Source organism: Bacillus rossius, chromosome 8 (assembly GCF_032445375.1).
Source record: "Bacillus rossius redtenbacheri isolate Brsri chromosome 8, Brsri_v3, whole genome shotgun sequence".
NCBI classification, from domain to species: Eukaryota; Metazoa; Arthropoda; class Insecta; order Phasmatodea; family Bacillidae; genus Bacillus; species Bacillus rossius.
The window spans coordinates 42,824,188-42,835,622 of NC_086336.1; the positions used below are offsets into that span (position 1 = coordinate 42,824,188).

General features: G+C 43.4%; 1 protein-coding gene across 1 annotated transcript; it reads right to left on the reverse strand.

Moving 5' to 3' along the window:
• Positions 1-3,150: 3,150 nt before the first annotated feature.
• Positions 3,151-11,217, reverse strand: LOC134535360 (uncharacterized). The gene is made up of 3 exons (XM_063374431.1): positions 10,970-11,217; positions 7,506-7,818; positions 3,151-4,399 (listed from the first exon to the last, which is right to left on the reverse strand). The coding sequence occupies exons 1-3, from the start codon at positions 11,215-11,217 to the stop codon at positions 4,196-4,198; spliced, it is 765 nt and encodes a 254-aa protein (XP_063230501.1). The 3' UTR covers positions 3,151-4,195.
• Positions 11,218-11,435: the final 218 nt, after the last annotated feature.

Here is an 11,435-nt window from a genome sequence, read left to right on the forward strand (position 1 = left end):
AACAATGTGTAAACATTGAACATTTTTCCTGCGTTAAGGCAGAGATGAAGGCTTAAGAAATTTTCAAAGGACATAACATAAGCGTCTTTGACAGTATTATGTTTTAGTAGCCATTCCCAAAAATTACTTGAATATGAAATGCTATGACTTAACATGGGAAACTCTTTGTAGCAGAGTCGCTTTTAGCTTCAGATAACAAATTTAATTATACATAGTGTCCATAAAAGAATGTCTCATTTTCAATGGTATATTATATTTTAATTTAGATATTTACTACAAATTTCCAATATATGAACTTTTATCTATACGGTACACTTCCAACCTAAAGTTCAATTCTTCCCACATTTTGATTAACACGTCCGGAGCAATGGAAGCAATAGCCTCTTTAATTCTGTGTCTCAACTCTGGCAAATCACTAGGTAACGGCGGAACGTAGACCCGATCTTTTATAAAACCCAAAAGGAAAAAAAAATCGCAGGGTGTTATATCAGGTGAACGTGGAGGCCAGCGAAAATGAGCTCTGTCGTCTCGACCATTACAACCGATCCGACGGTCATAGACTTCAACGTTCAACCACTCTCGTACAAAGAGATTCCAATGGGGAAGGCTGAAATTACAGATTCACTCTTAGCAAATAGCTTTACGCTCAGGAGTCGCCATATTGCGTAGTTGGCGCTGCAAGCGAGAAAACAGCAAATCAATACTCGTGCAAGCGCTTGACTAAAACTGTTTGAGTTACTTTTTAATTGTGACCTTGAACCGAAACTATAAAACGCTTACAGCTGATACTATTAAAATTTATAACTGGAACATTATTTTATGGACATATTGCATACGCTTTAGTAAAGCCAAACTGTGAAAATGAAAAAAAAAATGGGTAAAAACGGTTGAAACTAAAACACGGTACTTGGGTTCCTTTATCTTCCCCTTGGCGTGAAGAAAATATTTAGAATTTTTAATCAACCTTGATAAAAAAAAGCCACATCCCAATGTGTTTGAATTTTATTTGAAGGCAACTGAAAAATCACTGCAGAATCACCTCTCCTAGTCAAGCCATGGCGATGGCTGGTGATCCACCCACCAATAGGGTCATGTATTTATTTTCCGCGAAAAAAACGCTTCTTAGACTGCAATAAGGTATGCCCGCAAAGCGCTTTCATCCTTGCCGTCTGCGAGATAAGTCATTGCTAGAGACCTGGAAAATTCGCGGGTTCATTTCGTGTTATGCTAAAATTCAAATAAAATAATTATACCTTAGTGCTGCTTCTGTCATTGGTTCACTGTTAATCTGGAGGACTGAGGGCCAATTAGAGACCCTCACTCATAGAAGTGTCGAATCACAGGCCACCCAGTCGAGACGACTCACAAGTCAGCAGCCAATGAACAGTTGGCATTTGCCCGAGTGTGTAGATGATATCGGAGTCTATCCTGGAGGTCATAGAACCCGCGAATTTTTCCGGTCTCTAGTCATTGCCCTATTTGGCCGAGCCTCTGTGGACGCGTTTGCTTCCGCACTGGATGCACTTGAAAGAACCAGCCACGAAACACAGACGATGCCATAGTGTTTTAACACGCATTAGGCCTCGAGCTATTTTAGAGTGAAAAAAAATACATGGGCCTACCCATAAAATTATTAATCCTTCGGGGAGTGTTAAAAAGAGCTCGTGGTCAGAGCCATGCATTTTTTTTTCGCGAAAAAGATTTCCAGACCAGCTGTGTGTTGAAACTTTGCAGCATTGTCCGTTTTTTCGTGGCTGGCTGGGTTCATTCCAGGATAATGTCCACTGTCGGCACACCAATCGTAGCCACCCAGTTGTGAATCAAGCGCGTCCTGAATGCCAGGGTCTAATGGGGCATCTCCTGCAGACGGCCGCTAATTACAAGGGAACGCTCGTTTGTGCGGGCGTATCTTATTGCAGTCTAATGAGCGAGCTGTTTTTTTTCTCGCGAAAAAGACACGCCGGTACTCATAGGTAGGTATAAACTTGCAATTCGCATTATTAACGGGAGAGATGCTAAGAAGCATTCTGTAATAAATATTGAATGTGCGCTCATTGGACCATAACTTATGAGTAGAGACCTGTAAAATTCGGGGATTTATTTCGCGATACTTTTGACATTATTTTGCTTCAGTGATTGGGCCACAGTTTATCCGAAGGACTCTGGGCCAATGAAAAATCTTTAACAGAAGAAATAGCGAATCACGATCAATCCAGTCAACAGGTGTTACAAGTCGGTAACCAATCAGCAGATGTAATTGGCACGAGTGCATAGAGGATCATGGAGTCTATCCTTTAGGGATTTGAAACTGCGAATTTTGGAGGTCTCTACTTATGAGGTTTTGAGGTAAAGACATTTTGAACAGCTGATCTCAGAAACGGACGGATGAGGCCGGATGAACGCCGTGCCAGTAAAGCGTGCGATCGTGTGTCTTGGCACTGAATTGTTGGTCGGCCAATCAAAACAATCGCTGCATTCCCGCTGCGCCGCTGAACTGTTCCACGCCTTGTCGCCCCGTCGGTCCGCGGAGCGATCTCGCGCGCAAACAATCCGGCCGACAGCGACGGATCGATGGCCGTTAATCACCGCGCACGGCCTTCGTCAGTCGATTATTCACAATCGAAACGACACGTCGTTCGGGATCGATTTCGAAATTTTTTTTTTTTTTTTTCGAAATAGCAACTGCAAGAGCCAGAGTTTTAAATAGTCCTTTACGTTGCACAGTTCTTGCATCAAGAATGCTCGTCCCAGTTTTTACGAACTCTTTTAAGTATAAGAAAAATTCTCAATCATCTAAACTGGTCTCTAAAACATGAGATCAAAATTAATGTGGAATATACTTAAATATATCATAATGCACAATCTAATGCCATAAGTGAAACGAAGAGAGATATAAGGTAGCAATTAAAAGTATTCTGTTTTAAATCAGATTTTTTTTTTCCCATTGTTCCGCTCTTTTGTACGTTTGAATTTTGTTTGTGGGTATAGATATAACAAAAAAAAGTTATTTCTTTAAATCATCTTTTAACCTTGAAAAACAAAGAAAAAAACTTATGAAAACTTAACTATATGTGTATGTATTTCGTTAAAAAAAATCCTATTTTAAACGCTAATTTTTCAATAACATTTCGATTTCCTGTGGAACACGTGTAGTAAATATTAAAATATATAAATTTTTCTGTTAATAAACAATATAAGTTGTAGGACTATATTCTTTAACATATTTACATCACTCTCATAAACTCATTACGATTGATTATTGGGGCACAACTTAAATTCAACTAAAATTATATAATATAATTTTAATGTATTTGGTATTTAAATAGTCAATTTTGTATCAAATTAACATTTGTTTTTAGTATTAATGTGGCCTGATTCGTGTTTCGGTCACTAAATGAAACAAAGAACTTGAAAGAGTCTGAACAGGTTTTAAGTGCAAACATTCTGTTGGAAGCTGTTCCAGTTGAAGCGAAGAGTGGCCGATAGTGGAGGAAGATGGCCAACTGAAAAAAGAGAGATAACTATTTGCAAGGGGGGGGGGAGCGGAATAGTTAAGGTCAGTGGAAGGGTGAATGCCAGATGACTGTGGAAGTGATAAGATGTGCCGCTAGGTGAAGGGAAGGATAGTGAGAGGAGTGTGGCTGTTGAAAAAGGGGGGGGGGGAGGGATAAAGCTGGATGCTATTGTGATGGTGGCGAATTGGCAGCAAAGGGGAGGGGAAAGGACGGTTGCTTTTGTAAAGGAAGAAGGCTGCGAAAGGAAGAAGAAAAGATGGTCGCTGCTGTAAAGGAAAATGGCTACGAACGGAAGGAGAGAGGATGACTGTGAACGAAAGGATAAAGGATTGTTGCTGGTTAAAGGATAATAACTACGAACGGTAGGAGAAAAGACGGTTGGTGGTGTAAAAGTAGGATAGCTGCGAACAGAAAGACAGAGAATACGTTTGCTGGTGAAAAAGGAGGATGGATACGGATGGAAAGAGAACGGATGGCTGCGAATGGAAGGAGAAAGAACGGTTGCTGATATAAAGGAGGATGGCTACAAACTGAAGGAGAAAGGGTGGTTTTAATGTAAAGGAGGATGACTGCGAACAGTAGGAGAATGGATGGCTGCGAACGGAAAAGGGGGGGGGGGGGGAGTTTGCTGGTGTAAAGAAGAATGGACCGATGCTGGCACAGAGGAAGAGGATGGCCGCTCAGACGACCTTGCTGGCGGGGTCGAAGCCTTCCGGCAGGCTGACGCGGTCCGCGAAGGGCAGCGACCGCAGCCTCTTGACCACCTTCTGCGCGCGCAGCACGAGCCCCACCTTCCTCATCATCTTCAGCAGCCCTTCCTCGCGCGCCATCTCGATGTGCTGGGGCGAGCGCTCGTCCTCCGGCTCGTCGAGCACTCTCCTGCACTGCAACACGAGGATGCGTGGTCACACGATGTTTCCCAGCCGAACTGAACACTCTAACAATCCCTGCACCTTCTCCTCTTTGGGCAAGCACTCTCCTGCACTGCAACACGAGGATGCGTGGTCACACGATGCTTCCCGGCCGAACTGAACACTCTAACAATCCCTGCACCTTCTCCTCTTTGGGCAAGCACTCTCCTACACTGCAACACGAGGATGCGTGGTCACACAGTGCTTCCCGGCCGAACTGAACACTCTAACAATCCCTGCACCTTCTCTTCTTTGGGCTAGCACTCTCCTGCACTGCAAAACGAGGATGCGTGGTGACACAGTGCTCCCCGGCCGAACTGAACACTCTAACAATCCGTGCACCTTCTCCTCTTTGGGCAAGAACTCTCCTGCACTGCGACACGAGGATGCGTGGTCACACAGAGCTTCCCGGCCGAACTGAACACTCTAACAATCCCTGCACCTTCTCCTCTTTGGGCAAGACCTCTCCTGCACTGCTACACGAGGATGCGTGGTCACACAGTGCTTCCCGGCCGAACTGAACACTCTAACAATCCCTGCACCTTCTCCTCTTTGGGCAAGCACTCTCCTGCACTGCAACACGAGGATGCGTGGTCACACAGTGCTTCCCGGCTGAACTGAACACTCTAACAATCCCTGCACCTTCTCCTCTTTGGGCAAGCACTCTCCTGCACTGCTACACGAGGATGCGTGGTCACACAGTGCTTCCCGGCCGAACTGAACACTCTAACAATCCCTGCACCTTCTCCTCTTTGGGCAAGAATTCTCCTGCGCTGCGACACGAGGATGCGTGGTCACACAGTGCTTCCCGGCCGAACTGAACACTCTAACAATCCCTGCACCTTCTCCTCTTTGGGCAAGCACTCTCCTACACTGCAACACGAGGATGCGTGGTCACACAGTGCTTCCCGGCCGAACTGAACACTCTAACAATCCCTGCACCTTCTACTCTTTGGGCAAGCACTCTCCTGCACTGCGACACGAGGATGCGTGGTCACACAGTGCTTCCCGGCCGAACTGAACACTCTAACAATCCCTGCACCTTCTCCTCTTTGGGCAAGCACTCTCCTGCACTGCAACACGAGGATGCGTGGTCACACAGTGCTTTCCCACCGAACTGAACACTCTGACAGTTCTCCTCCAGTCCGTTCTCCTCTTTGGGCAAGCACTCTCCTGCACTGCAGCACGAGGATGCGTGGTCACACGGTGCTTCCCGACCGAACTGAACACTCTGACAGTTTTCCTCCAGTCCGTTCTCCTCTTTGGGTGAGGAACACGTCCGAACTTGAATCCTTTTGTCCGAGTTCTTTTACCAGATGGATTATTTCCGCGGCAGACTATGTCCACGTGCAATGTTCGTACAGTCGTGGACAGTAATGAAGAAAGACCAGCAAATACGCATTGATACAAGTACCAGTTTGAACCCATTACACTTGTTCATAAATATATCCATGGTATAGTGTTACTTATTCGGCTCAAAATATATTATACATTTGAGGATCAAAATTGTAACATAAAAAGTGACGAAAAACCTTTTTGTGCCATGGAGCACTTAACTTTTAAGCATTGCAAAATTCGTTGCTCTCTGTTTAACCATAACAGCAGATTCTCACAACAACAATAATAACAACAATAATAATTTTTTCAACTAGAACCAAACTCTGGTGAGGGTAAACTAGGAGTTTTGATGTCTTCTGTTACTGTATCCTATAGTTATTATTTTTTTTTTGCCATCTTAACTTAAAGTTATTAATTTTCCTGAGGCAATCGAGGTTTATATCTATCGTATATCGGTTCAATGTACACCCAACGGCAGTATGACACTGTTTAACGCATTTCATCCTTAGATTTCTGTGTCCACTTAAATGGGAATTTACTATCTTTCCAATACGCAATATCAGCTACCAGTGCTGCACTTGTTTCTGTGTGCTCTGTTGCCCGATATACACAATTGGGCAAAATATTTTCAAACAAAACAGTATTGCAGTGAAAATTTTATAAAATATATCTTAAAAATCATAGTTTGTTAAGTAAAATTTGTAATGAGAATTCTGGAAATTCATTTTTTTCTGTTGTATTTCATTAAGAGCATCATCTGATAATATTCGTTATTTATTTATATGGAGTGGTTATCAAAAGTTGACATCTTTCATTTAATTGCATTTTTCAACAATTGTTTTATCTAATTTAAAATTAAAATTATTTGCTCTTTTCAGCATTGTACATAATTTTATGGAATGCTTCGTTATGAATAGTGACGGACTGCTACAAATAGTTTCTCTAGTGCAAGAAAAATCGGCTTTTAGTTTTGAATTATTTTTTATCAGAATGACTACCACTGTGATAATAATGTAAATAAACACTAATTTCTAGTCTTAGTAAAATCAACAAAGAGTTAAATTAAAAAATTGATTGTCTGTAAAGTCGGTTTACGGACGATAGTTTAACGTGACGTCATAACAAAACATCGATGAAATGATTGCATAATTTTATGAATATAATTGAATCATTTTTATTGAATTATCACTATTTTGTATGGATATAAAGAAGGAGTGAAATGAAATCTACAATTTAATTGATAAATTTACTTTTATTTGCACTCATTAATTAAAATATTTTTACTACTTCAACGAACAGATCATTTTAATTATAACTTTTATGCATGTTTGCTATTTAACTTCTTCCAATCTGTGTTATTCTGTTAAGGATAGGACGATGATAGGAAAAGTAGGAAACGAATGGGGAGTGTTTCAAGTTTAATGTGCCTCGAAAAAGTCAAATCGACGGTTTTTCCAATCGAGTGGAAGAGAGATAGATGCGGCGCAAGCGTACAATGAGCGTAACGGGACAAAGCGTAACGGGACAATGTGCGTAACGGGATAATGTGCGTAACGGGACAATGTTCGTAATGGGACAATGAGTCATCCTTTTTCATGCGTGCAGCTGGTGTTCATCGATTTATTAGACCTTGTCACGTCAAAAATAACAAACGTATTATGATTAAAGGTGGCGCAGACATCTGGCAACAATGCTCGCTATTTACGCTGCAGTCCAAGCGTGAGGCAGACCGCACAGGTACCTCCTCGATGAAGTCGAGGACGTCGTGCATGTCGCCCGGTCGGGCCACGCCCTCCGCCTCGTCGAGCGCGTACAGGGCCTCCACCTTGCGGCCGTGGCGCGCCAGCGACCTGAACAGCAGCAGCAGCCCGTTCAGCTGCCAGGCGGCCAGGCCTGCGCCGTGGGCCTCGTCGGCGCAGCGGCGCGCGTCGGAGATGGCCGGCCCGTAGCGGCCCGTCAGCGAGGCGCACATCGCCAGCGTGTGCAGGTGGTAGCAGCGCTCTGCCGGGCTGGTCGCCGACCGCAGCATCTTGCGGGCCACCCCCGTCACTTGCCTGCAAGATGGTCGGCCCACGCGTACAAACATTGCCAACATCCTTTCCTTGGCTTCTGGGTGCAGACAGTGTCAATTAATAGTCTGACTCAATACTTAGTCTACCTGATGATGGCAGCTGCAATGACTGCCGAAACGTCGCAAGACTATTACCTGACACGGTCTTCACCCAGAAGCCAAGAAAATTGCAGACATTGGCCGTGAAAGCCTGCGATATTTATTGCATACATCAATAACACAACTCCTTTAGGTTGGTCATCGTCATTAACATCTTCCTGCCGATCCTCGCTACTTGCCTGCACCCTACACATGTGCATCTCAAAATGATTGTCAGCCTTTATGGTCAAATCAACTATATCCTTCAAGCATTGCCAGAATGAATAACGTTATCGTTCTCAAAATCTTTTGGGTGATTCCCATGGCTGCACACGTGTATTTTTAGAAGACGGTCAGCCCATACCAACAAATCAATGGGACACCAATATCACCAGCATCAGTAAGGGAAACCTTAAGTTTAGTTGCAGTTCTCAGCATCTTCCATTAAATTCCCGTGACTTGCCTGAAACGATGCGCATGTGAATTTAATGATGATATCCAGCCAATACCAACGAAGCGACGAGACGAAAATCTCCAACATAACATGTTAGTCGCCATCCTCAACATATTCCGGTTAATTCACACGACTTGCCTGCACCGTCAAGCACGTGTATTTCAAGAAAATTGTCAGTCCTTATTGACAAATCAACAAGACAAGCATCGCCACTATCAACACATGCACTCTTATGGAATGGTCGCTGTCCTCAGCATCTTGCAGATGATCCCTGTGAATTGCCTGCAATGCTGTGCGTGTGTATTTTCAAGAAGATCGTCAGCCAACATGGTATAAACAAAGCGGTACAAACGCCACTCTTATTGGTTTGTCACCATAATCACCATCTTCCATGTGATCCCAGTAACTAGGTTGATACAACACACACGAACGTTTCTAGTAGATGGTCGGCATAAATGGGCACATCAACGAATCAGACATTGTCAGCATTAATAACAGCACTCAGATGTTCCTGTCTATCCCCATGACTTTACCTATAACACCACACATGTTCATTTATGGAACATGACCCTCCCATACAGACATATCAAAGAGACAGTCAATGCCGGCATCAGTAGCAGCATTCCCACAGGTTGACTTACCATAATCAAAATCGTTCGAGTATAACTACTAATATTAACTTCATTAAGGTGGATGCATGGTCCATACATACTGCTCATACAGTTAAGCGCACAGTGCCAAAATATTCAGCATGTAGAAGCACGCTAGAGATGTTCACCAACACCAATGTCTTTCTTCAGGCGGACCATGCAAATTTACTTCTATGACATGCATATACATTTCATAAAGAAGGCCAGCCCATATAACCTCATCGACTTCGGTAGTAGATACACCAAGTAGCAGAGCCAGACCAAGTAGATTGATGTCCGATGCATCTTCTGGCGGATCCTGATAACTTGCTGGCAGGCAAGATGGAATGTTAATACAGATGTTATCTCAACATTTCTGGAGACTGGATGGGACTGCGAACTACCTCAAGAGATTTTACAGACAAATGATGCTATATGCCCTGGTCACAAAGAAGGGCGCTACTAAGATTCGAAAATAAACTACTAGACAATGTAAGGAGAAAATAGTCTTGCTTGGAATTGTTCTTATTCACCATTCATTAGAGCAAGTAGTTTCATGTACAGATTGTCTCAGTTCTGAGATTTTAAAATCTAGCTAACCAATTAGGCCTTTTGATCAAAAAACTAAAATTCACAAAGTGCCTGTTTTTTTTACTTAAGTGCAGTTCTTTTAAACAATTTTGAAATTACCGCCTCACACTAAACTATTACATAGTTTCTGCGAGTAAATTTATTTTATGCAATCATGAATAACCCTATTATTTATCTAAATTAAAAATAAAATCAAACATGATTTACTTTTCGTGAAAATATTTGCACGGCTTACGAGTTAAACATTTTTAAAGGATAACTTTTACTATTCGTAGCTTAAACGAAAACTAATTTCTAACTTAGTAAGGTATTTGCTACAATAAGCCATATTTTCAAATAATGCTAAGTTAGCATAGTAAGGCTAAAATGTTTGTACAGTATGAGTTAACCGTTAATAGGGTTATTTATGACTATAAAACCAAAATTTGTAGTAACAGTACGTAATAATTTGGTACAGGATGGGGATTTTAATACTAAAATAAAAAAATATTTAAATCTCAAAAAGTACCCTTTAAAAATCTTTTTGATAAGAAACATTATCATTTGGCCTGTCATCGGTTCTCGGTTTGTCGTTGAGTTCTGGGACACACTATACTGACGACTTATTCAGTAAAATACAACCAGCTTGGATGTTAAAAGCTTTCAGATCAATATTGTGTACAGTAAAGTTGTAATTATTTTTACTGCAACGAGCAATTGTGTGTTTTTTTTTCTCGAATGCTGGATTACTAGAGACAGAAAAATATTCGCGGATTCATTTCGTGATATGCTAAAATTAAAAAAAAAAATTATACCTTTTTGCTGCTTATGCTATTGGTTCACTGATAATCTGGAGGACTATGGGCCAGTTAATGATGGGTCGTTACCACAACGCCGAACGTACAATAACGCCGAATACCATAACGCCGAATGCCAAATTGACCGCAACGCCGACAGCTAGAAAACTGCTGTGTACCACAACGCCGAAATACTGTAACGACGAAAAATTTTGCTGCGGGAAGGGGAAGCCATCGGAGCAAAATGAAAAACCACTGAATGAATTTGTGTGCTAACCTTACCTTACCTAACCTTTGTGGTAGTCCTGCAATGACATTTCTCGGCTTTAATGTATTTCGGCGTTGTGGTAATTCGGCGTTGTGGTACACAGCAGTTTTCTAGCTGTCGGCGTTGTAGTCAATTTGGCATTCGGCGTTATGGTTTTCGGCGTTATTGTACGTTCGGCGTTGTGGTGCGTCCCCGTTAATGACCGTCGTTAAAAGAAATATCGAATCTAGAGTTACCCAGTTGAAATGCCTGACAAGTCTCACGGGGTCAATTAACGGGTGACGTTGGCCCGAGTATGCGGAGTATATCCTGGAGGCGACTGACCGACGGCGCGGTACCTGCAGTTGATGAGGGGCTTGTTGAGCTTGTCGAACGCCGCGTCCACCTGGCTGCGCCCGGCCACCGGCAGTCCGAGGAACAGCCTCGTCACGCGGTTCTCCTGCCCGCGGGCGAAGTGCTCGTACGAGAAGGTCTTCTGCCTCAGGTAGACCCTGCCGGCGACGTCGAAGGCGGTGCCGAGCAGCTGCTCCCTGTCGGGCACCCACTTCACCGTCTGGGCCTTCAGCCAGCCGACGGCCACGTCCATGGCCCTCAGGAACACCTGCGGGCGGGGAGCGTAGACAACCTCAACCACGACTGAAGATCAAGGCCCTCAGGAACACCTGCGGGCGGGGAGCTCAGGTGACCTCAACCACGACTGAAGATCAAGGCCCTCAGGAACACCTGCGGGCGGGGAGCGTAGAAAACCTCAACCACTACTGAAGATCATGGCCCTCAGGAACACCTGCGGGCGGGAGCGAAGGC